At 38.4% G+C, this 26,702-nt stretch overlaps 1 protein-coding gene across 2 annotated transcripts in view; it reads left to right on the top strand.

Moving 5' to 3' along the window:
* The window catches only part of KDM1A (lysine demethylase 1A), a gene marked incomplete at its 5' end in the record, with an annotated part of 71,112 nt that overhangs the window by 29,309 nt on the left and 15,101 nt on the right, over positions 1-26,702 (top strand). Inside the window, 9 exons of one of the 2 annotated variants that reach the window (XM_081086916.1) lie at positions 1,014-1,073; positions 6,203-6,336; positions 11,278-11,356; positions 11,981-12,073; positions 13,926-14,032; positions 15,990-16,071; positions 16,777-16,871; positions 25,965-26,107; positions 26,568-26,658. In XM_081086916.1, coding sequence (XP_080943042.1) covers positions 1,014-1,073; positions 6,203-6,336; positions 11,278-11,356; positions 11,981-12,073; positions 13,926-14,032; positions 15,990-16,071; positions 16,777-16,871; positions 25,965-26,107; positions 26,568-26,658 — 884 coding nt within the window. The remainder of the gene's footprint in view (positions 1-1,013; positions 1,074-6,202; positions 6,337-11,277; positions 11,357-11,980; positions 12,074-13,925; positions 14,033-15,989; positions 16,072-16,776; positions 16,872-25,964; positions 26,108-26,567; positions 26,659-26,702) is intronic. The other variant, XM_081086917.1, reaches the window with a different exon arrangement.

The raw sequence follows: 26,702 nt of genomic DNA, 5'->3' as shown, positions 1-26,702 counted from the left end.
CATATACTTAAAGATGAAGATGTCATTTTAAGGCTTATAGACCTGTAAGCATTCTTACAGCAAGGGTGCTATGTTAGTTTCACTTTGCTACCTATTTCTTTTAACTCAATAGTAGAATAATCTACTTTCTAGTTGAAATTCTTTTAAAATAAACTGTTTAAATGAAGCTTGTCCAGTTTTTAGATAATTGGGGGATGGTCTTTTCATGTCTTCCAAAGATCACAGTATTTTCCCATAGTGTACCAGGTGGCTCAGAGTTAAAGAGGATCATAGCATCCGTTTTGGTGATAGATTTTGGAAGAGTCTGGAAGATAATTTATTCTGACTTTCTCAGATTGAACTTTCAAGCTTGATACTTTTCTTGAAGTTAGGAAAAATTTTCTTAGCAGCCTGATTGTATTTGGCATATGACAGTAGGCCATCTTATTATGCTGTATTTTAAAGAAAGCATTGGCATATTCAGATCTAGGATTGAATTCTGGTAAAACTTTTTTGTAATTGAATTTTTTTGTTACATACTCTGCTTTGAAGTCAAGGGAAGAATTTTTCGTTAAAATAAGTCTTTTATCATATATATATATTTTTTTAGATAGAAAAGTAAAGATAAAGAGATATTGATCAGATGCTGAATTGCTGCAACTTAGGATCCTAGAGCCCATGCCACACCCATTCTCAGTCTACCAATAATTAGTAAAAGACATTGGGAATCCCTTTTCCCCCTACCCAACCTTGACTATTAAATAAGACTGACAGTAAGGATTTAGCAATTAGAAATATTATGTACTTTGTCTTGCTACCTTTCAATAAGAACCAGTGTGTAAAGTTGAAATTTCCTAACCAGAAATTTGAAGACTATGATGTGATTCCCTGGGCCTTGATTCCAAAGGAGCTCTCTGAATATGGGTTTACTAGTTGGTGGTGAATTGATAGTCGCCAACTATTAGGCCTTTATGTCCAGATATTATCTCAATTTATGGAGTAAGGTCCCTGAGTTCTCCTCTTTCCTTCCACAGGGCAAGCAGGAGGACTTCAAGACGACAGTTCTGGAGGGTATGGAGACGGCCAAGCATCAGGTGAGGGTGGCTTAGATGCTTGCCACTTAGTAGCAAGAGCCGCCAAGTCAGGGATTGATGCTTGCAAGTGTTTTTGGCTGTGGTATCCACATTTTAGCCAGAAGCGCAGGGGAAATTTAACCCACAGGACAGAGTAGTATTAGGAGAGAGTGTAGCTAGAGCAAGGCAAGCAAAACCTTTTGAAGTCCTCAGGCCGATCTCAGCCCTCCGCTCTTTGTGTTTTTAAGGAGATGGCGGATACTTTTCTCCCCAGCAGCTTATGTAGTATCAGTAAACATGACATAAAACATAGACTTAGGAATCATGGGACCTTTAAAAAGAAATATAGCTGTATACATAAAGAGGACAATCTGTAGGCTGAAAGTCTTTTAAAAACAGGACAGAAAGGCATTCTAGGACTAGTCAGAAATTATGCAGGCAAGTGACTCATTTTAGAATGGTTGTTGCATAGTGTGTAAATTTTTTTCAACTAACATTGCACATATAATTATTTTGCAGTTTAAACATTTTGTTTCTCGCATGAAAATTATTTTTTAAAGTCTGCTTTGAGATGCTCTTTATTTTCAGATCAAACTATGGGATTTTTACTTCTTGGGGAAAATAAAGGGTTAAAATGACTTTTAGGACCCATTTGGAACAGTTAAAGTTTGGTCCAGGAATCCAAAGTACTATGTCTGCATTTTATCCTTTGCCTCTTAAAGAATGTTTTTGTGTTCTGGTGTCAAGGCTGCTTTTACATATTGATACAATTGGAATAGGTATTACTCCATTTTTGTAGTATGTCATTTTTCAATTGTTACTTCTACTTTAAAATTATTTCTCTATTGTAGTTTGTGTGCAGCAGGTCCAGGGAGTATTTGTATTTTACTCTTGGAGCAAAGATAGTTCAGCATTATACAGAAATTAATATTTAGGGGATTCAGAATATTAGAAACAGATTTCTTTAAATGCTAGCCCAAGGATTGGCAATTGATAACCAGTATATGGCTATCTTAGAGGAGTTAAAAATCCTTATTCAGCCAAACTTTCAAGAATGTTTTTCATCGAAGGATGCACAATTGGATCTTCGTGGAATTGTTGAGGGTCAGGGATAGCCTTTAGAGCTTTAATCTTGAAGAACTATACTGAGTTTTCTTGTTGCTTTTTGTTTTGTTTTTATGTGAATAAATTTACTCTTGCTGAAGTAAACAAAACATTGTATTGCTGAAAGTAAAAGCACACTTTCATGTAAAGCTGTGGTGCTACAGACTTCACATGAGTAGAACATGAGTTGTGTTTCCAGGAATGGTGGTAACTATTCTGAATCCTTCAAGATCTCCCGTCAGGCCTTTGTCATGTTCAGAAACATGCATTTGTGCGATGATCAGTCAGTATTAGAAATGTGCTTGTGAGTGATCAGCAGTCTTCTCTAAATAAAGCTGGTGACCCTCATGGGTGTCTTGGGACGGGGATCATATCTTGACTTTTTAAAAATCCAAATCAAGTTGGGGTATACATCCTAAATCTTAAAAATTAGAAGGGAACTTGAGGTCATCTTGTCTAGCTTCCTAGACAAACAGAAAGTATTGAATCACCCCTATTTTATGGTTTAGGACTGGAAACAAAGTTAAATGACTTGACCAGGGATACACCAGCAGTTGGGGGAATGAGAACCCAGAGGCCTTGTTTCTTAAGCATAGACTACTCATTACACACTCCCTCCTAGAATCACTTAAAATGTGCATTTACCCGTAAAAAGAAGCCATCTAAAGCATAAGCAGTCATATGAGTCTCCTCTTTTATTCTTTTCTCTCCTTTCCTTCATTCTTTATTCTTTTTATTTGTAAACTATTCTAAGACTGAGTATGGTACATCTATAGTTGACTGACTGTAAGTAGTCTTCGATATGTAGATCTTATCAGGCTTTTGTTTTCACTCTTTAGTCAGAAACCTAGTTATGGTTAATTTATCTACTTTATGGGGTGGAGAAAAAAGCAAGTAACTCTCATGAAAAAAACACCTTTATTAATTTTTGGATTTCTGTTTCCTTACTCAAAATGCTGCTGTTATATCAGAATCAGGATGGGGGAATGAGTTCATGGAACAGGAGGCCTACATCTTTATCTGTCTCCCCTCCCCTTTTCTGCCTCTAGAATTGACCTATCCAGAGAGATCTAAATTAGTCCCTTAAGTAATTTAACTATTTTTACTATGTTTTCAGAGAAAGTGTTGAGCCACTCAGACCATTAGTAAAAGTAGTTGTGCTTGTAGCATGACTGTATTTTTAAAGGTGAGCTAGAATTTCCTGTGTAAAATGGTGAGAAAGAGTAACTGAATAAAGGTCAGAATTGGTATGTAGGCAACATTGGGGCTTTTTAAAAATTAAATGGCATCTTTGAAACATTCTCAATTTCTAGAATACCAGATTCTGATAAGTGCACACAAACACCAAGTATAAAACTGTATTCCAGAGCCAAGTGTAAATTATTTTTGAATTATCTATACTACTGATAACTTCCTTTTAATAAGGATATTAACAACTGTACTCTTTAAGGTTTTCCCTCTAAAGGAGACAACTTAAGAATTAGATTATCCAGAGTGGTCCATTAGTTCATTTTGGAACTAGCCTATAAAAAGGATGTTTTAATTTAGCTTCTGAAAATAAGTTCCAAATTAATTTTTGTTTCTTGTGAAAAAAGGTTAGATTTTTTTTTTTCTTGCAGGCTTTTCGCCTTGATTTTAATAGTGGCTTTCTTTCCTTGAAAATAATAGTCTTTATCCCTAAAAACTAAAAGGAAGGACATAATTACCAACATTTTTTTAAGAGATTATTTTTCATTTTTAAAATTGATGAAGTATTTAAGAAAGCCAGCTTTTTTAGATGTTATGGAGAAGACTATTATTCCACAGATAATGGTGTCTTTAAATGGCTTCTTTAAGTTCCTTTTTTAAACTTTTGATATTTGATGTAAAGATACTTTAAAGCTGCCACATGACTTATATAAATAAAATCTCTTAATTGTTACATATTCTCAAGATTCCCAAAGTTAGCCAGCTGCATTAGAATGCTTTTTAAACAGTATTTTTTAATTGATTTTAGAAAGAGGAAGGGAGGGGGTAGAGAGAGAGAGAAACACTGATATGCTGCTTCCTGCACGCCCCCTACTGGAGATCCAGCCTAGAGCCCAGGCATGTTGCCCTGACTGGGAATCAATCTGGTGACCTCTTGGTTCATGGGTGGATGCTCAACCATTGAACCGTATCTGCTGAGTTATTAGAGTGATTTTTTTATGGTAACCCTTGGAATGAGGAGCCAGGTGTGATATTAAGTTGTGTGTTTTTTCTACATGGTTTTCCTGTCATTGACAATAGTATTTTGCAATAGGATTGATGTTCTGTGACCACCAATTAAATATAGAGAAGATCATAGCTAAGAAAGAAAACTACCCCTGTTTTGGGGAGGGAGAAAAGTACAGTTTATAGAGTTTATTGATTTTCATGTTAATAGTAGACACTCGTGAAATAAACCAAGAAATAAACTATTAAGAGATATTTGGTTCAAATACTCAGGATTATTATTGTTATGTAGGTAATGCTCCTTATAATATGACATTTTTTTTAAATCTTGGTTTTGTTTTTTGTTTATTTATTTTGATTTGGTGATAGGGGACTAGAGACATCAAAGCTGTAGTTTTAGAAAATTTCACATTACTGAAATAACCTATATCCCTGGTAGTCAGCATTTCTTCTTTTCTTGCCTTAATTTCATTCTGTATCCTCAGCAATATGGCTCTTACTGATTATTTTTTTCTTTAGGAGTACAAAATTATCCTGGTAGTCTTTAATTTTAGGTTGGGATTCATTAAATGTGAGGATTGTTGATTTAGTAATTTGAAGAGTATTTTCCCCTCATTATCTGTTGTGGGTAGATAGGTTTTTCTCCTTGTCTCCAAGAACAGTGTTTCTTAATGTGCAGCCCATATTAGCATTAGGCATTTTTGTTTGACCTCTTGTTAACCATTTTGTTTTTCTAGGCAGTGTTTGAATGTCTTTGTGGCAACACCTAAATAGCTTAGCTATAATTTTCCAAGTTGTAACTTTACCTGCCTTGTTCATTTTATTCTTCTAATCTTACTAATATCTTTTCCTTTAATTTTGCTTCCATTATCAGTGCTTTAAAGTAGTTAAATATAAATACTTGGTACCTATTTAGTTACTTATATGTGATTATTTCAATGGTATTGATTTTTAACACTCTTTGAATTGTGTCTTGATAATTCTTAAGCTGATGGTTAAGTATATTTTATAAAGTGATCTTAGAAATATAAAGTAAAATGTATATAAATGTATGTCTAAGGACATCTTATAAAGATGTACTTAACTTTCAGCATATAAAAACACCAATTTAATACCCAATTTAAAGAGTTCAAAATAACATTTTACTTATAGAATATGAGATATACTATATGTATATATATTATATATACTACATGTATATGTACTATATACTATATGCAGTACCATATTTTACTTGCGATACGTAATACACCATTTCTAATGTTTCTGCCAGAAAAGGTAAATTCCTTGCCGCCTTCTGTCTCATCATTGTAGCCTGCTTAACTTCTCTCACTGCTTGCCAGCATCGAATTACGGGAACTAATGGGATGCCATTGATGAGATTGCGTATTTCATACTATTCGTTATTAAACCTTAGAGGCCTCTTCATGTTCCTTGCTCTAATCCTCAAAGAGGGCAGGTGATTGTGTTTTTCACTCCATAGCCTCTTTTGCTTTCTGTTTATGTATTTTCCTTAAAATTTATTGTACACTATTAGTGATACTAATTTTAATTAGCATATTCTCCAACATTATCAAGTTATTTTGTCGACGAAAAAATGGTCTGATACCTTGTCATGTTTTATAAGGTGTATTGTTTGACTCAGTAAACTGTAATTTTGGAGTGACTAAATTTTAAGGATGTTTTAGCTTTTGAGCAAATTATTTTTTAAAGGAGGTGAGTGAGATCAGGCTGTGAATGAGGCAAAGCTTTACAGAGGTTCTCGGGTCCAAAAGGAGTTCGAGGCATAATCATTATCCCTAATTCTGAATTCACTTGCAGTTTTCCCAGAAGTCCTTTGCTTGCTTTGCTAGGTGTGGAGGGTGCAGCGTTCCAGAGTAGACTTCCTCATGACCGGATGACTTCTCAAGAAGCAGCTTGTTTTCCAGACATCATCAGTGGACCACAGCAGACCCAGAAGGTCTTTCTATTTATTAGAAACCGCACAGTAAGTTCTTTTTTCCATCTCATTATAAAAAGTGCATATTACTTTTAGAGAGAATATGGGGGAAAGAGAGTACAAAATTAGTGTGTTTTTTTTCCCCTTCAGATATTTTTATATGTGATTGTTTTTGTAAAATTGAGATCCTGCTTGCTCTCATTCTTTGGTTCTTTTTCATTCCTCATAGCCTCATATACACAAGAATGTTTACACGTTTAAAAAAAAATACTTTTAAAGTAATCACTTTTTCTTTCTCAGGATAAGAGAAACCATTATTCTGTTCTATTTATCTGGTTCAACATCCTCCTCTGGCTAAATAGAATTGATTTTTAATGTTTGCATAATATTTTGTCTGACAGTCAAGTCATAGTTTAACTGTTGGACATTTTAGTGTCCATTTTTACATGTTATAGTTGACCTCTGGACAGCTTTTATACATTCTTGACTCTATCTCTTTATTATTTCCTTATGATTGAGTTCTAAAAGAAAAGCTACTTTGTTAAAATGTATGTATGGCCGCTTACAAGGTGTTTTTTGTTTTGTTTTTTAAATATATTTTTATTGATTGCAGGGAGGAAGAGAGAGAAAGAGAGAGAAATATCAATGATGAGAGAGAATCATCGATTGGCTGCTTCCTGCACTCCCCCTGCTAGGGATGGAGCCCATAACCCGGGCATGTGCCCTTGACTGGAATTGAACCCTGGACCCCTTAGTCCGCAGGCCAATGCTCTATCCACTGAGCCAAACCAGCCAGGGCAAGGTTTTTTGTTTGTTTGTTTTTAATATTTTTTATTTTTATTTATTTCAGAGGAAGGGAGAGGGAGGAAGAGATAGAATAATTGATTGGCTGCCTCCCGCACACCCCACACTGGGGATCTAGCCTGCCAGCCGGGCACGTGCCCTGACCAGGAATTGAACCTGGGACTCTTCAGTCCGCAGGCCAACACTCTATCCACTGAGCCAAACTGGCTAGGGCACCCCTTAAGTTTTGATACAGGTTCCCAGATTGCTTCCCAAAAGGCCTGAACCAAGTGACTTATCCATTGCCTTGTATTTCTTTTACGTTTCTTGGATTATTTAAACCCACTGCTTTTTTACATTTATTAGTTATTTGTATTTCTTCTATGAATTTTCTTTCATATCCTTTATTCAGAAATTTCTTAACCATAGAGTAGAGGAGGGCAAGGTACTATTCAGAACATATACATTGTACTCTAGGGTGATAAAAAGCAAACTTGTAATTTCAGTTATTTTAAATTTAGCTCAGAGTGTCATTTTAGCATGTCTGCTTTTTAGCCATCACTGACTTCTTTATTGTGAGTGGTAGGTTGCAAAATTACTGCTAAATTTGGATTGTTTAGGTAGTGGGATTGGTAGGTTACACTGCGTTTTTGTAGTACAGAATAAAGGTTCTCTTTTGTGGAGAAAAAAAAACAGGTTGATTTTTTAAAATGTGAGTGGAGCCCCACCAGCATGGCTCAGTAGTTGAGCATTTACCTATGAACCAGGAGCTCACAGGGCATGGGCTCGATCCCCAGTGTGGGGCTTATGTGCAGGAAGTAGCCAATCAATGATTCTCTCTGATTATTGATGTGTTTCTCTCTCTCTCTCTCTCTCTCTCTCTCTCTCTCTCTCTCTCTCTCTCTCTCTCTCTCCCCCCCTTTCTCTTTCTCTTTGAAATAAATATATATATTAATGTTAGTGGAAAAATTTTAATGTGTATTTCTGAGGTTAATTTGTCTTATAATTGAATCCACGTCTATGTGTAGCTTAACATTTGATCTAAATGGATCTTTTTAGACAAAATTATCTTTGTATACACACACACACACACAGATAGATATATAGATTTTTTTTTTTTTAAATTGATTTCGGAGAGGAAGGGAGAGAGAGAGAGAAATATTAATGACTAGAGGCCTGGTGTGCGAATTTGTGTGCCAGTGGGGTCCCTCAGCCTGGCCTGTGGGATTGGGCCGAAACCAGCTCTCAGACATCCCCCAAGAAGCCCCAGATTGCTAGAGGACGCAGGCCAGGCCGAGGGACCCCACTGGTGCACGATCAGGGCTGGGGAGGTACGCGGGAGGTTGGCCAGCCAGGGAGGGACCACAGGAGGTCTCCAGGGCATGTCCGGCCTATCTCGCTCAGCCCCAATCAGCCAGACCCCAGCAGCAAGCTAACCTACTGGTCTGAGCGTCTGCCCCCTGGTGGTCAGTGCACATCATAGCAAGCGGTTGAGCGGCCTTAGGGTATCATTAGCATATTATGCTTTGATTGGTTGAATGGATGACCAGACACTTAGCATATTAGGCTTTATTATATAGGGTGAGAGAGAATCATCAGTGGGCTGCCTCCTGCACACACACCCCTAGGGATTGAGCAGCCTGGCCATGTGCCCTGATGGGGAATTGAATCATGACCTCCTGGTTCATAGGTCGACACTCAACCACTGAGCCACACTGGCTGGGCAACCTAAGCTTTATTTTATAGGGTTGAAGGAGGAAGAGGCTTATTTTGCGGGGTGAGGAACTTGGGCCCAGAGTATACTTGAGGAATTCCATTTTCCCTTGACAGGCCAGAGGAAAGTGGAGATGCTATGACTTTGGTTATATTTCTTAATTGGATTTATTTACAAATGACCAAACTTCTTGTTCTTTGAAACTTGTCTTTGGAGCAGTCTTTATTAAGTTTTAGCTTAAGACTTAAATATAGTGGTATGCAGTTGGTCTTACATTTTGAAGATGTATATTCAATTTGAAGAGAATTCATGGTACAGCCCTTTGATTGTACCACAGTATTTTTCATTTCTCATCTTACTGCTTTTTCAGCAGCATTTGAAATAATAATTGACCACTCCTTTTTTCTTAAACACGTTACTCCCTTAGCTTAACATAGTGTTACTAGAGGCCCAATGCACGAAATTTGTGCAAGAGTAGGCCTTCCCCTGGCTGCTGGCACTGGCTTCCCTCTGGCACCCGGGACCCAGGCTTCCCTCCGGCTGCCCACAGGCACCCGGTACCCGGGCAGCCATGGCTTTGTCCAGAAGGACGTCTGGTCTAATTAGCATATTACGCTTTTACTAGTATTATCATAGACTAGTAGCCCATCGTGAGATAGCGCGCACAATAGGCCACCCGCCACTTCTGTGGGAGCCAGCAGGAATCGCAGTGTGCCGCCAGGAGCCATGCTGTTTCACAGGAGCCGTGTGGAGCCGCGCCACTTCCGCGAGAGGCAGGAGGGACCCACGCCGCTTCTGCGGGAGGTGGGCCTGTGCTCAGCCGTGGAGGCTGCAGGCCGGCCCCCCGTCCCTGTCCACTCTGGCTATCGGGGGCCAGCCTGAGCCGGGCGCAGTGGCTTGCCAGCCCTGTCTCCATCTCCACTCCAGGCCTCACCTGTGCACGCAACCTCCTCCTGTGGTCGTGACCCTTTAAGGTGTCCTGGCCTAATTTGCATATCCCCTCTTTATATATATACTAGAGGCCTGGTGCACAAAAAATTGTCCACTCGGGGGGGTCCCTCAGCCCGGCCTGTGCCCTCTCTCGCAGTCTGGGACTCCTCGGGGGATGTCCACCTGCTAGCTTAGACCTGCTCCCCAGGGGGGATCTGGCCTAAGCTGGCAGTCAGACATCCCTCTGGCAGCCTGGGAGCCCTTGGGGGACATCCACTTGCCAGCGGGGAGCAGGCCTAAGATGCAGTCGGACATCCTTAGCACTGCTGAAGAGGCGGGAGAGGCTCCTGCCACCACTGCTGTGCTGGCAGCCGTCAGCCTGGCTTGTGGCTGAGCAGAGCTCCCCCTGTGGGAGCGCACTGACCACCAGGGGGCAGCTCCTGCATTGAGCGTCTGCCCCCTGGTGGTCAGTGTGTGTCATAGTGACCAGTCATTCCCAGTGGTTCTGCTGTTAGCGTCATTTTGCATATTACCCTTTTATTATATAGGACTAGAAGCCTGTTGCACAAAGATTTGCGCAATAGGCCTTCCTTCCCCTGGCTGCTGGCACCGGTTTTTCTCCGGCATCTGGGACCCAGGCCTTTGGTCCGGCCGCAGCGGAGAAGCCAAGCCTCTTCAGTCTTCACTCTTCACTCCAGCCAGAGCCTTCAGTCTTCGCTCCTCTGCACCTGTATATGCAAATTAACTGCCATCTTTATTGGGTTAATTTGCATAGTTGCTCTGATTGGCTGGTGGGTGTAGCGGAGTGACACCAATTTGCATGTTTCTCTTTTATTAGTGTAGATATAGATGATTTTCTCCTGCTTCCCTGGCTGCTGTCTTCTCTGACTGCTTTGTAGGCTTATCCTTGAACAACAGGCAATTATGTGAACTGGTTGGAGTTCCTTAAGGATCCCAAGGTCCTCTCCTGTCAGGACTCCTCTTCTACACTTTTGGCTTCAGTTATCACCTATATGCAAATTGCTCTAGATCTTAACTCTCCTATAAGCTCCGGCTATATATGGAGATACCAGTCTTATATCTACTCTTGATTGTCTTGAAACTAAACTCCTTATCTCATCTTTCAGTGATCCTTATTCAGTGAATGGCATACTGACTCATTTAGTTGTACAAGCCACAAATGGAGGAGTTTTCCTTGGCATCTTTCCCCCACCTCTGTATATCTAATTAATCATTTTATTTTGTTGGTTGTACCTACTCAATATCTATGGTGTCATGTAATCCAGGTTTAAATCCTAGTTGCTTCCTACCAGCTGTATGATCTTGGCAAGTTACTAGGTATTTTTTTTCTTTTTTAGGTTAAATATCTCTGAGCCTCTTCAATTATTTGCTCATTTGACATGTTTTTGTGTTTCATTAGTTTCTTTGTCAGGAATATAACCCCCATTGTTTAAGTGAAAGGAAAGCCCGTATTTGGGCCTTAAAGTTAAAATAATATTTTAAAGTAGAAATATGGTATACATCAAATTGTGTGTAATACAGTTTCTATCATTTAAATACAGTTGCAGTTGTGGTTGGACAATCCAAAGATTCAGCTGACTTTTGAGGCTACTCTCCAACAATTAGAAGCACCTTACAACAGTAAGTAATGTGTTCAGTAGAACTAGTTTTGGACTGGATTATGAAAATTGACATTTCCTTCCAGGAACCTCATGGCTCCTTAATCTTTTTAATTTGTATTTTCACCTTATTTCACCTTGTACTGTGCAAAAATGAGCCTTGTAGAAAAGCTGTTTTGTATGCTTATAAGTGTTTCCTGGTTTTTAAATTGTAGCGACAGATGAGTGAGTTTAAGAGATTGCTAATGATTTTCCTAGACCTGTGTTCCAGCTTTACTCCATGGAGTACTTCGTTGGCGTTCAGTTGACTGGCTATCTAGCTTTCTCATTTCCTAGTTGGCACTAACGAAATCTTGTAAAGTTTTTGCCAAAGTAAATGAGCATAATATTACATTAAGAAGGGTTTGTTTTGACTTTTATTTCATTGTAATGGAATCTCGTTCTTAAAAATTCCTAATTATGTGTTACGCATTTTGTACTACCTCATAAACTTAGTTCTAAGAATCACTTTTCTAAAGGAGTCACATGACCTGAAGGTTGTGGAAAAGATGTATAGAATGCTCTCATGATGGAGAAATAGAGTAAAATGTATTTTGTTTAAACTGCTAAAAATATAAACATGTTTTTAACTTCATTTATTCTATAGGTGATACTGTGCTTGTCCACCGAGTTCACAGCTATTTAGAGCGTCACGGTCTTATCAACTTCGGCATCTATAAGAGGATAAAGCCCCTCCCAAGTAAGGACCTGGCCACTGCATTCCTGATTTTGTTATTGTTCTAGGACTTGGTTTTATTTCCAGGAGCCTTTTAGCATTTTATTTTGATTTCTTTTTTTTTTTTTTTTAAATATATTTTATTGATTTTTCACAGAGAGGAAGAGAGAGGGATAGAGAGTCAGAAACATCAATGAGAGAGAAACATCGATCAGCTGCCTCCTGCACATCTCCTACTGGGGATGTGCCTGCAACCCAGGTACATGCCCTTGACCAGAATCGAACCTGGGACCTTTCATTCCGCAGGCCGATGCTCTATCCACTGAGCCAAACCGGTTCCGGCATTATTTTGATTTCTAAGTCTATATTTGGAGTTAAAATATTCCAGAGTTCATCTTAAAGGTCAAAATTAAAATTTTTTCATAAATGCATTTTCTATAATTTCTGGTTTGATAGGTACTTCGTAAAGGTATTAGATTTCCAATTTAAGAAGAATCAATTAAAATATAAAATTTATTAAAGATGAGAGAAGTGAGTTATAAAAACAGGAGGTTGGAGGTTTTCTCTCATTGACTAATTTTTTTATACTGCTAAAGTTTGCATTTCTTCTTTTTACATACTATTTACCCCTTTCACGGTCTCCAGATAATATCTGCCAAGGATCCAGGAGATAGGGATATTTTGAGAATTAGTTAATTAAATAATTAGTTGTTTTAAAAATACATTTATTTTTGATGCTTTAATCATTCTTCCAAAAGGGATACTGAAGACTGTAGAAGTCAAGCTTAAAGGAAATAGCTTTGCTCTAACTGGTTTGGCTCAGTGGATAGAGTGTCAGCCTGCGGATTGAAAGGTCCTGGGTTCTATTTTGGCCAAGGGCATGTACCTTGGTTGTGGGCACATCCCCAGTAGGAGGTGTGCAGGAGGCAGCTGATCGATGTTTCTCTCCCATCGATGTTTCTAACTATCTCTATCCCTCTCCCTTCCTCTCTGTAAAAAAATCAATAAAATATTTTAAAAAAGAAAAGAAAATAGCTTTAAGGATAAAGAGGGTGGCTGATTAAATTGTCATAGTGTAATTGTGAAGTAATGAAGCAGGTTACTTACAGTAAATTAACACAGGTCACACATACTAAAACACATAACTGAAAAAATGAGAAAGTAAATCCCAACATAAAGGATTTCACTTATAAATTTTCAACATTGAATTAAAGTTTATGAGTTCTATATATTTGCTAATTTATATTCAGACTAGTGTCCCGGTGCACAGATTCATACACATTGAAAGGAAATTAATTAGAAGAAATATTTTAATAACGCTGTTCACCCTTTCTCTATAATAGAAGTGTCAGAGATGAAAGAAAATTAGTAAAATGTATATGAAAATAATATATAAATTGATAAATAATAACAACATGATAAAACAACAATGAAGACATGTAAAAACATAAAAAACAACAAAAACATGATATAAAAACAATGATAAATTGATAAACTTATTCTAATATATTCCACATTAAGAGTAAAAACTCTCCGAACTTGAGAGAAAGCAACATATAACTGACCATGTCCAAAAACGGGTTCAAGTAGGAATATTCCTACTCTGTCTAGATTGGCGCCAGCAAGAGCTTTACTGGTGTGTGTATCGTGCGTGCGCAAGTCAACGTTTATTTTTAAATTGCCAGTACATGTCATGACTGACATACAGACAGCCACTTAGCCTTTTATATATACAGATTCTATATTTTGAAAATAGCTGAATTGTTTACTTGGTAAGACATTATGACATGTTAAGAAGTTTTTATGATAAAAAACCATAATTACAAACTCAAACCTACAACAAAATATTCTAACTTTTGTTCATTTTTGCTTTTAGCTAAAAAGACAGGAAAGGTAATTATTATAGGCTCTGGAGTCTCAGGCTTGGCAGCAGCTCGTCAATTACAAAGTTTTGGAATGGATGTCACACTTCTGGAAGCTAGGGTAAGAATTTTATTTGGGGTTTAGAAGCCTGACCTAAAGGAAGTTATATGTTGCAAATTAAGAAATCATAACCAATAAACCAAATTGATTTGTATTAATGCTCTTAAAAGTATCTTAGATAGTGTTATTTATATGGAAGCACTTTGACAGTAAAAGCTTTGAAAAGCTTAGTGAGGATTTAGAGTGTAAATGATCTGCATATCCTTTTGATGGATATTTGCAGGTCATGGGGCTTCACGGACGTATCCTTTGCAGGAGGCAGTGTTCTGAGGAGTGGAACACAGTGAACTGTCTTCTTGTTTGGCAGTCAAGGAAAAGGAATTGGTTCTCAGGTAGCAACCATCTTTTAGGGCCTACTGTAGCCAAGATACTGGTTCCTTTCTCATTAGCCCAAGAGAGAGATGGAAACTACTAGTAAAGGAGGAAAGGGATGATGGCACAGAGTGGAAAAAAGGATGTCATGTTAGAACACTACTATTTAAATTATCTTCATTAGTAAGTTCTGAGGTTTAATTATCTTCCAGTGGCTTCAAGGCCTTCCTGGACTCCCACTGTTTAAAAAATACTGCTCATCCTGGCCCCTGGGTCTTGGTTGGAGCATTGTCCTGTACACCAACAGCTTCTGGGTTTCCATTCTCCTTCAGGGCACATACCTGTGTTGCAGGTTTGATCCCCTCTCAGGGCAAGTGGGGGAGGCAGCCAGTCGATGTTTCTCTCTTTCTCCCTCTCCCTTCCTTTCTCTAAAATTAATTTAAAATAAATTAATTAAAAAATAAATAAACACTTCTCAGGGTAACCTAAACAACCTAAAATTTTATAAAATCTGTAGTACAATCCAAATTGCTATTTATAAATTGCTAATTTATTCACTTATTTTTAAATGTTTTTATTTATTTCAGAGAAAGGAAGAGAGAGGGAGAGAGATAGAAACATCAATGATGAGAGAGAATTGATTGGCTGCCTCCTGCACACCCTCTTCTGGGGAAGGAGCCTGCAACCTGGCCATGTGCCCTGACTGGGAATCAAACAGTGACCTGGTTCATGGGTTGACGCTCAACCACTGAGCCACACTGGGCTGGGCTAAATTGATAATTTTTTAAAAAATAGTCTTTTCAAATATGGGGAAATCAAAAGTAAATAATTTCTGATATAGTCTTACTAAAAATATTTTATTCATTAACTAAGAAAATATTTTTGTGTCCTCTGTGTCCTGTGCACTAAAAATACAGTAAGGAATGATAGAATCATTATGATTCCTACCCAAGTGGAGTTTTAATCCAGTTTACAGGTTTCTGTTTTGTTTGCTTGTTTGCTTGGAGTTTGCATGTCTGTATTTATCCATAATTGAAATATCCCTGCAGCTCAGTAAGGTTGTCCCATACTTGAAAGGCCCTAGTCAGCAGAGATAAGCCTGTGCCTATTTAGGAATGAGAGGTATTGTTAATAGTTCATGCTCATTAGACACTGCCCCAGGCATGGACTTGTTCTGGAGAACCATTTATCAAACAAATCATCTATCACATCATTCTAAGCTGACTTTGGGCACTGGAGGGCAATAGTAGGAAATCAATGGTAGAAAGATGGTGTTTAGTTGGGATTTCTTAATGCATATTTTCTATGCGTGTGACCCTTGCTTAGCCTGTTCATTAGTGGTATTAGAGACAGCTGGATAGAGAGACAGCAGTACCTATTACTAAATATGTCTTCTGACTACCAAATTGTTTTTCCTATTTCACATCGTAATTCCATACCTTTCTGTATGTCATTCGTTACCTACCTCTCCCATTTGAACTCCATTTGCTCTTTGTGCCACTGTACTGTTTATTGCATTCCATGTAAACTCTAAACCACACCTTTCATTTTAAATTACAAGAAGACAGGCCTGGGGCATACCATGCCCGGTTATTATGGTTAAAATAGAATTGGTGATTTTAGCCATTTAATTTCTGAAAAACAGGATCGTGTAGGTGGACGAGTTGCCACATTTCGCAAAGGAAACTATGTCGCTGATCTTGGAGCCATGGTAGTAACAGGTCTTGGTGAGTAGTTTTGTGCTGTAATACACTTCTGAGGCCATAAGGCTGTTTACTGGTAAGCTTATATTTTAAAGCTGTAGATGCAATTTTAAAATATATTGACTTAGGATGCTATTCTTAGTATTAGTGAGAGGTAAACTGACGCATAGGCTTCCTGAAAGAATATATGAGTGTGTGCAAAATTTAAACTGTACAGACATTTGGACCTAGCAGATCCAGCTCTGGGAAATTATCCTAAGACAATAAACAAGTGGACCATCTTATGTTTGGAGCGTTTTTAATGTGGCACAGCAGAACATTAGAAACCTCAGATTAGAAGATGAAATTGTTACACATGAGAACTGTACAGCCACTAAAAATTATGTAACTCCATATTAACATGAAAGGATGTCCACAATGTATGCTAAGTTGTAAAAAGGTTACAAAACAAAACAATACATGTGTTATGTATGATCCTTTTGTGTGTGTATGTCTAATTTTATGCACATAAAATCTAGAAGATTCTAGTGTTAACTAACTGGGACTATAGGTAATTTTTTTGCTTTCTTCTTTATGTTTATCTTACACATTTGTTTTACCTGTGGATATATATATGTAAATAAAATACACAAGTTTAGGTATTTTAAATTTGGTAAAAATATTTTTGCTTTGAGGTTTTTGTTTTCTTTTCATAGGTATGTTGAATTTAATCATTTGAGTTTTTCCTAGGAGGGAATCCCATGGCTGTGGTCAGCAAACAAGTAAATATGGAACTGGCCAAGATCAAGCAAAAATGCCCACTTTATGAAGCCAATGGACAAGCTGTAAGTGGAGGACAAACAGAACTTTTCAAAATTTCTTTGGCTCACTTGAAAACATTTTCAGGGATAATGTCTGGGTGAATATATACACATATACATATCAACTGAGGGCAGAAATTGTATAACGTTTTCTGATTGTTCCTTAATTCTAAGCTTTATTAGGAAGGGATTATTATTGCATATATGCAAACATATATGCCAGTTTAAGCATTTATCTTTAGACATTTAATGAAGGCTAGCTAGTCTTTTTATTTAGTTGTGGCCACCTACTCCAAGAGACCTATGTAATTGACACCTGATTCTTCCTTTCTTTGTATTGTGCATCCCATCATTTGCTTTAGCTCCATGTGCTCTTTATGACTTCAGTTTTGTGTTTGTAGACTTAAGTTTTTAACGGGCTAATAGCCAAATTGTGGTACTTAGCCAGTGCTTATGTAGGTAATTGTTGACCCAGATGCATAGGAACTTCCTATATTTAGTATGGCAGTAGAATGGAACTGGTGTTCAGTATGGGAGAGTGACAGTAACAACTATATGATAGGCTTAGACCAAGCATGTTAAACTCAAAGGCTAACATGGGCCAGCTAAACAAGGTTTAAGTTTATGTGGGCCGCAAAAAACAAAAGCTTCAATTTTCATAGAAACGTAGGTTTATTTCGATAGAGACATGCTGAATACAAAGGGCTGAAATAAATGAGTAATCATTAACATAAAATAATAGAACATTTTAATACAAATTAATATTTTTTTCTTGAACATTAACTTAGCAGACACTGAATAACTGCACAAATTAATAAGCACAACACAAATAAACCTATTTTTCTTGTTCTCCAAAAGTGAAATATTTTCTGTTGCGCACACCAAACCAATCAGTCCAAGATTAATGACGTGGCAATCGGCTGCTAAAATATTCGCTGCTAGTATTAGTGGAGAGAAATGGTGCGCCTGCGCGAAAGGCACGTAAGGGAAATGAATGCAACACAATTATAGTCATCAGTCATTAGCGAACGTTGTAGTTCATTATTAATAATTATGTATAACAGGATATTGTAAAAGTTAAGTTACAAAATTTTTATTATAACGTTTCTTACATACTGTTATCTTGGCTGGGCTGCAAAAATATTCATTGTGGGCCGTGAGTTTGACATTTTGGCTTAGACTATGTAAGTCAATCCTAAATTTTAAGAGTGAGTGAAATTCAAAAGTTTATATTCAGCAGAAGTTTACCAGCTCCCCTATCAGGAGCAATGGTGTCCACAATTCTGAGGAAGGGAAGTTTTGCCATATATATATATATATATATATATATATATATATAGAGAGAGAGAGAGAGAGAGAGAGAGAGAGAGAGAGAGAGAGTTTAGCTTTTGTTATTAAAAGTGGTAAGATCCCAACTTTAGATCCCATGGGGCATTCTAAGCCATTTCTCTAAACCAGGGGTCCTCAAACTTTTTAAACAGGGGGCCAGTTCACTGTCCCTAAGACCGTTGGAGGGCCGGACTATAGTTTAAAAAAAAAACTATGAACAAATTCCTATGCACACTGCACATATCTTATTTTGAAGTAAAAAACCAAAACGGAAACAAATACAATATTTGTATTTGCATGTGGCCCGCAGGCTGTAGTTTGAGGACCCCTGCAAATCTTTAACTTTATGGCGTTCATATCAGAGAAGGACAGACACTCAGGGAATGCCTTAGTTCCCATCCACCATTCTGGCAGAATTAGCAAAACAGAATTAGATTAAAAGGATGAAGGAGAAGTTAATGCAACAATTTAATAAACTTTCACTATTCTGCAAAGATATATAAAGGGATATAGAGTTGAATAAGACATTCCCTGTTATGTAAGATGCCACTGTGGAGTGGGACTTGAACACAAATAATTATTTCCCGACTTTTTATTATGGAAATTTTCAAACATATACAAAAGTAGAAAGAGTGCGATAACAGATTTCTATTTTTCCACTCCAATCTTGTTTATCTGTCCAGCCCCCCCTTTTGTCTGGAGTAAGCATATCACAGTTAGTCAAGTATTTATTGAACATTTGCCAAAATCTAGGCCCTGTCTTAAGCACTGAAGATGTTTTCTTTGCCTTCAATGGGCCTAACTTCTAGTGACTCCAGATGTCTTATATGAACTTGAAAGCATCAGCAGTAATAGCTGTCAGTAAAATCAAAGTGATTTCCCCCCTTAATCATATTACTCATGCCCATTCCAACAACACGAAAAACAGGCAGATTTGCCAAGAGTTAGGTAGAAGAATAAGTTGCTACTGAAGAGCCAAGGAGAGAGTCTGTTGAGGTGGGAGGGGCAAGGGCGGGGAGAGATTAGAGGGAAGGAGAGCATTTGTGAAGGTGGCTTAGGACTTTAACATGGTTGTGGAGGGAAAGACATTGAAGGCAGAACTAAATTTGTCTAAGAGAAGTCTCTGAAAGACGATAGGATTATGCTGGTGAGGGACTGATGTTACCTAAAGCCAACGTTTATGGGGGAGGCTGTGGCTTACTAGGCTGATTTGTTGGTTGGGACTTGACAAGGTTTAGAGTAGGGGAAGTAACATGAACAGAGCAGTGTTCTGGGTAGACAAGCAGTGGTTTAGAGAATTGAATTAAGGAAGCAAGGCCTCTAAAGTGGGTTACATTAGGCCTCAAGAAGTAACGGGATGGAAATCAGAGATGCTCACTGATGATTGAGACTGCCTTTTTCCTTAGGTTTTCCTGAATGTGAGCACTTAGCTTCATGTAGTGTAACAGTAAAAGGAAAGTTTGATTTTGGTAGAGATATCCAGAGAATTATATGAGCTTTAATATATCTTAAAAATTTCTAAATAGTACATCTCTCAGGTGTGGCCTATAACCAGCTGCCCATCCATGAACGAGCTGTTGGTTACTGCTATGGGTTGAGGTAAATAGCTGACTCCAGAATATAAATAAACGACATTATTAACCACGCTGTTAGTTCAGATGATGACTTTTTTTTGGTAGCAAGACTTTCTCATTGAAGGAAGCAATGTGTTAATTTAGGTTCTGGCATAAACGCCTAGTGAGGGGACTCAAAACGATTGTTGCCCTGGCAGCGTGATCACACACCAAAGGGTCTCAGGTTCGTGGCTGGTCAAGGGCACATATCTGGGTTGTAGTCTCACCAGGATCAGCCCTTTGAGTAGCACTGTAGTATACAGCTGTTAGGCAGGTATGTGGTTTTCAGCGTGCTATTTTTTCAAGTAAATTTATAGTTGTCATTCAACTCTGATCTTTGTAGGATTTTACTAAGTTGGTATATTTCTATTTGGTGCAGTAGCCAAGTAGTAAGGGGGATTGATTAAGCGTTCTCAAATTTGGGGAAAAGTTATTTGCAGCGTTGAGTTCCACTAGCCTTAAGGTAGTTAGGTAACCTAAGAAGGGATGTTAATGCTTCTGTATCTTACTGTTCCCGGTAGTCCAGCTCTGAGTATGCATGGACAGCTGTTGACAAGAAACTGATTTTCAGTTTATAGGACAAGTGCTAAGAGCTTATCGCTCCATTAATTTATGCTGGTAATTACAGTTATGCTTCATGGCTTTAGAAATCTAAGGAGTCAGTAGGTGAGTTGCTTCGTTCTCCCATTTTTCAGGGGAAGAATCTAAAGCTCACAATGTGTTTGCCTAAGGTCATTACCTAAGTCTGGGTACTAGGACAGGGGTTCTAACACCAAATACTGTATCCCTGTAAGTAGAAGTGTCTTTTAGCAGCTGCCATCAGACCGACTGATGAGGGAATTATACTCTGAACTGCTATACTGGTATACTTCAATCAGCTTTAAGTGGATGTGGACAAGGTTGGGAAATAGGGTAATAATTCAGGAACGTTTGGAGAGTCACAAGTGAAGGGACTCAAAACATGATTGTTGCCCTGGCCAGTGTGATTACGCACCAAACAGTCTCAGGTTCGATTGCTGACATATATCTGGGTTGCAGGTTTGATCCCCGGCCTTTGTTGGGGTGTGTATGGAAGACAACTAATCAATGTGTCTCTCTCACATAGATGTTTCTCTCTCCCTCCCTTTCACTCTCTCTAAAAATCCATGGGGAAAAATATCCTCGGGTGAGGATTAACAAAAAAACAACCACTACACAAACATGGATTGTTGGGGGAGACAGGGGAAATGACTGAATGTTTTCTGCATCTCCTGTACACCAGCCGGTAACTTGGGGGCTTGAGATTCTAGTTTTGTTTTGGCTTCTTTTGAGTAATGAAAAGGTATCTTAAATTCCTGCAGTGCTGTAACATTCTGTATCACAATGGAACAGAGTTAGAGTTGTTGCCAAGTTGAGATCCAAAGACTCAGAAACTACTTGGAAAAACAGATGCACTGGTTTTCTTGAATGGCTCAGCTGTTACAAGAAGAAAGAGAATACTAGAAAGATAACAAGTGTCGGTCTTTTACAAAACCATTAACTGGATGTCCTCAGTACCTACCTAAGGCAGCCAGTTTCCGCTTGTGTTCGTGTGGAGTGCTGCTTAGATGGTTGTACATTTGTCACAGGCCTGTTGGTCTTTTCAGTTTTCATCTTTCTTTGTGGAAACATTTTTGGTGTCTTTAAGGTATTCTTTTTCTATATCCTTTAAAATCATGACTGCCAATCCCTGCTTTTTATAAATATAAAAATCTCCTGCCTTCCTTTAATGTTCCTGAAGTTGCAGAATAGGTATTTTCCCCTAAAATATAGTTATAACACTGACTTTGCTTTTCCAAACTATGTTAATTTATTCATTTAATAGGGCTTTCCTGAGCGCCTCTACTGCATGCTATAATTGCCAGGGTAGCCCTTAGACACGTCGTAGGTACCTTCTCCACATGGCCTAGTCACTACTTTAGGGAAGTCCAATATTTGCATAACCTAAAAAAAAACCCTGTGAGTTTAAAGATAACAGCCTTCATTTATAGAATTACATTAAACTTTCGGATTAAGGATATACTTGTCCTTATTCTCCCTTTAGGAATAATAGCTAGATTTCGTTTTCCTTAGCTGTTGGGGAACCTGAATTAGAGTCTGTTCAGATGTAAATTTCTTCTAGGTTTTACCAAAAGAACCAATCTAAATCTTTGTCTCATTATAATTCTAGAAGTGCACGGAGGTGGAGATTGACTATGGCCTCTGTTGGCCAGATTTGGTCATTACAACTTTTTTCAATGTGTTACTCTTTTTAAGGATTTCTCTGGCTAAATCTCAGAACTTCTGCACCCAGAACCAAGCTGCAGTCAATGCAATCTGCTCTGCTGCTTCAGAACTTCTGCAGACTGAAATGAGATCACGTTTTTGTAGACCTGAAGAGTTTGTGATGATAGAATGCAACCAGAGGTTGAACTAAGGAGAGTGTCCTTTTTTTGAGATAACTTCTTGCAGGATCAGGGACATTGTCCAGAAAGTTGCTTAGCTCTCCCTAAATTTATTCTGCATGGGCTAGATGCATAGGCTGTCCCTCCCTCGGCCATATTTAGGAATGTTCCATATAATCTGCAGGACCAAAACAATCAGAATTGTACCTATTTTGAGCAATAAGACTCACCCAGTGTTCCTAGTCTTGAAGAAACTGTTTATTTGGAGCTTTTCATAAAGAAATAAATGGCTTTGACAAGTCATATCAGAATCTGTTTCAAGTGATATCTTTTTTGTTTAATTCTTTACTAGAAAACTATATCAAAGGTTCTTTCAGAAAAAACTGCTTGCTTCTCAGTTTGGTTAACATGTTCTTGCTGTGTTGTAACGTAGAAATCCAGCCCTGTCTAACACAGAGCCTAACTTTGCAGTCATTTGCTGAGTTCTTTCTCAAGGTGCAGTTTAAGAACCTAGAGTAGAATGGTCAGTTAAAGCTAAAGTTACTGCATTTTGTGCTCCACAATAATTTGTGAAACTGAGATAGTCCAACAATTCTCACCAAGGGGAGCAGGTATTTAGGCGGTGCTTAAAGGTCATCATTTGCAAAAGTTCTTTTCATTGTCTGGCTGTGTCAAGTAGTGCATATCTAAACTAGCTTAATTTTAGAAATAGATTCAAAATTTAAATATATCAACAACACTTTTTGATTTTCACCCAGTCAGTATTGATTAATGGACAAGTATTTTATTTACTATTTTTCAAATATTCCTTTAATTTCAAAGTGGAATTTTAAAGTTAGTGGAAAAACATTCCAGTTTCAAAACTATCCCCGGTCTCACTGGCAACACTCCCATAACTGTTTAGGCAGAAACGGGCTGGGGCCTGACTGCTGGCTGTTCCTTGAATCTCCTCAGTGGAGCTCGAGTTAGATGGTGTACCGGAGATGCAGACATGTCGTCCTGACGTCAGTCAGACGTGGCCGTGACCTTTGGTTTGGTGTTTGTTTGTCTGTTGTTGTTCTTGTTACTGTTCTGTGTTTCTTTTTCTCTTTTATTACGTTTGCTTTATTCCTCACTGCTTTCTGATGCCATCTCCCTTTACCACCACCGTTCTCTCCACACTGGCTTTCTTTTGTCCATTTCAATGCCTTGACTTTCCCATTTTGGTCTCTGTACAGTCTGTCCCTTATTTCTCTGGTGGTTGCAGCTTCTGAGCTAACAATGCTTTTGTCATGCTGTGTGTTTAAAGCCTTGATTTTACTGCTGTCGTAAAGATGAAACTTGACGTGGCTATTGGGCTGTTATTTACAGTTTATTTCTCTCTCTGCTGCACTGGTTAAAAGGACACTGTCAAGGTATTTTTTTTTCATAATTTTTCAAATCATTTTCCTCACTGTTTACAATAACCCATTAAAAGCTTGAAACTTAAATCTTTCCCTTCCAAAGGTCCTCTCCATCATACATTCACACTGGTTTGTTGTTGTAGATTTGCGCCTGTGTGTCGGGCTGGTGCCATTTGAGTTTTTGTCATTGAAAGCGCATGTAAAAAGTCAGGTTTTTTTTGTGGGGGGTGTGGGTGGACTAAAGGGGAAAGTGTAATGAATCAAGTGGGCTGCTTAGCAAAGAGGGAAGAAACAAAAGGTCAAATTTGGTCCCTTTAACCTTGACAGTGTCCCTTTAAGTATTTCTCTACCACACACCCTGGATCCCAATTACTGAGCCTGAGTGCTGCGCATTTTTCAGTATGAACTTCCCTGTGTGACTGTCAGCCTCGCTGCAAAGATTAAAGCTTGTCTGAAGCAAGCCATCCAGTCGACACTGGAAGAGCTTTAATCTGCACCATTTGCACACTTGTGTATCGGCACATTCTGCCCTGTTGCAGAGGCGTATGTGATCTGATCCCTCTTGCTGCTATAGCATCCCCTTACTAGACAATATAGAAGCCACACAGAAATATCACCCTTTTCTACTCTGGGAAAAGCCCCCTTACACATTGCATCTATTATCTGTTAAGATTTCATAGTTGTAGATATCAGTTGAAAATGTAATTGTTTTCTTTTTTAAAGGTGCACCAAATTTAGAGTTTCTAGAACCATATTTTGTAGCATCATTGCATGAGTTACACTGAGCAAAATTTCAGCATTGCTTTGAGCTGTTCTGTATACTAGTGTGACCATCACATTAGTGAGGAAAAGTAATGAGAAAGTAAATGAAATTCCTGACAAAATGGTCTCCTCTATTAGCTCTGATAACCATGTAATCAGATCAAGTAGGGCTGTCACCAAGAGCTCCTTTCTTTGAGCCTGGAGTTGAATAGGAGGTCAGATGTGTCTGAATCCTAGGTACCACCCTGCTATATAATGGCACCAAGTATCCAAAGCCCGATTCTCTGCCTTATTTCTCAGTATAAACCAGAAGATTCTCGGGGGTTGACATTTCTTAGGCTAATGAGGACTCTCAAATTCATAGAGATTTCTTGATCTCTTCAGTGCGGTCTTTTGGAACTTGATGCTTTAAAACATGCTTTTGATTGAGTCACTTACGGTGTCTGTCATATTTACAGTTTCCAAGGACAGTTACAGTCCTTTTCCCTTTTTTCTCTTTTTGGTGCAGATTGTATTTCTTGCCACATTCTTTTTGCCACCCCCAGGCTCATAGGGAGTTATTTGGGTGACTTATCAGTGCAGGGGCAGAGGCTTGTACTTCAAAATCATCGTTTAATTGGGAAGGGCAAAAACTAAGGAGTTTCAAACAGGAGGTGGAGTCTTCCTGTGATGATCTTGTCCACAATCGGTTATCTCTGGTTGTAAAAGATCGCTTCTCTGCCTTAGTGCTCCTTAGACCTTTAATATTTGTTTTCTTGTTACCAATTTTAGGTTGGCTGTAAAGTGAAATTCATATTTTAAATCCCACTTCCCAATAGATGCCCCGCTTATTATGGCAAGAGATGCTTGCATTAGATGTGCCTTTTCTCTCACTGCTGTCATGAAATCAGCAATAGAATTGCAGATAGTCTACTTTGGGGCTGAATTAAGTAGTAGTCACAGAGGTATGTGTCTCCACTAACTGATGGCAGGGTCTGGGAGCATGGTCTTGCAGCTTGACGATCTGCTCTGCAGTCTGTTCCCTTCCTCCACCATAGCGAGCCAGACCTGGTACCTCGGTCACTCATAATCTGAGCTTTGGACATTCAACTCGGAACTTAATTGGTGCCTTAAAACACTGTTACTCTGCAAATTAATAGCTTATTAATTGCAATGAACTTCACTTCTCTCTTTCCTACTCCCACCTTAAATTCTTCTTTGAGGGGAAGCAGGTGCCTCGGGCTTCTTATTTGTCCATCTTGCCCTTTTGCTGGAAGGTCCTCAGGTGTGTTGACACAGTTTTTGTTCTCTGGGACGTTTCTAGCTGTTGTCTGCATGTCAGCCCAGCTTATCTCAGTGCATGTGAGCTCCACGTGACTTCAGTTATCACCAGCGTGAATCCTGGGGCTGTTAATAGAGATAGAGTCCCAGCTCTGGGGGCCAAATTGGGAGAATAGGAGAGTATCAGTGCCAAAAACATCTCATATCTCATTTAATAGAATTGACCACTTCATAGGAAAGAAAGTTTAAATCATTGTCCTCAAAGGTTTCCCCTTTGAGAAACCTTTTAATTTGTACAGCATTTGTGTTTTCATGGGTGGTTATGTTTAGTATTATAAGGACCAACTCTGCTATACTTCGGATTTTCAGGTTCCTAAAGAGAAAGATGAAATGGTAGAACAAGAGTTTAACCGGTTGCTAGAAGCTACATCTTACCTTAGTCATCAGCTAGACTTCAATGTCCTCAATAATAAGCCCGTGTCCCTTGGCCAGGCATTGGAAGTTGTTATTCAGTAAGTACTTCGATACTGCTTATTGTCTAGTGATTTCCATTTAGAGATTTGCTATTTTTGTTTTAAGTTTTCCATCAAGTCTTATTTGAGCTAATTGTTGCTTCTTTTCTTTTTTTTTATTATTAGTTAAGGTATTACGAATGTGTCCTCATCCCTCCCATTAACCCCCAACCTCCCCCCCCCCCCCCCCCGCCCCGCATTGTTGCTTATTTTCATGTCAAACTCTAAAAGTAAAACCAATAATTACATGATACGTAAAACCCTTCTAAATTCTAAGATTCACTTTTATGGCACTGAACTGCATTTAACATAGCCTAGAAAATAACTTGTCCCCAGCCAACTTTCTTATTTCAGAGTATTAGAAATATCAGTGGGCCTTTATACTCTTAAATGTTTTTGATGGATACCAGTCTTATGTTGCAAAGCTGTGTGACCAGAGCATATGAATTCTCTCTCTTAGGTTACAAGAAAAGCATGTTAAAGATGAGCAGATTGAACATTGGAAGAAGATAGTGAAAACTCAGGAGGAATTGAAAGAGCTTCTTAATAAGGTGAAATTCTGTTTTATTTTTTTTCATATCTGAAGGTGCATTAG

The sequence above is a fragment of the Myotis nattereri genome, assembly GCF_964212035.1.
Source record: "Myotis nattereri genome assembly, chromosome: 3".
NCBI lineage: Eukaryota > Metazoa > Chordata > Mammalia > Chiroptera > Vespertilionidae > Myotis > Myotis nattereri.
The sequence above is the reverse complement of the archived record's forward strand: the minus strand, read 5'-3'. Positions and strand labels throughout refer to the sequence as shown.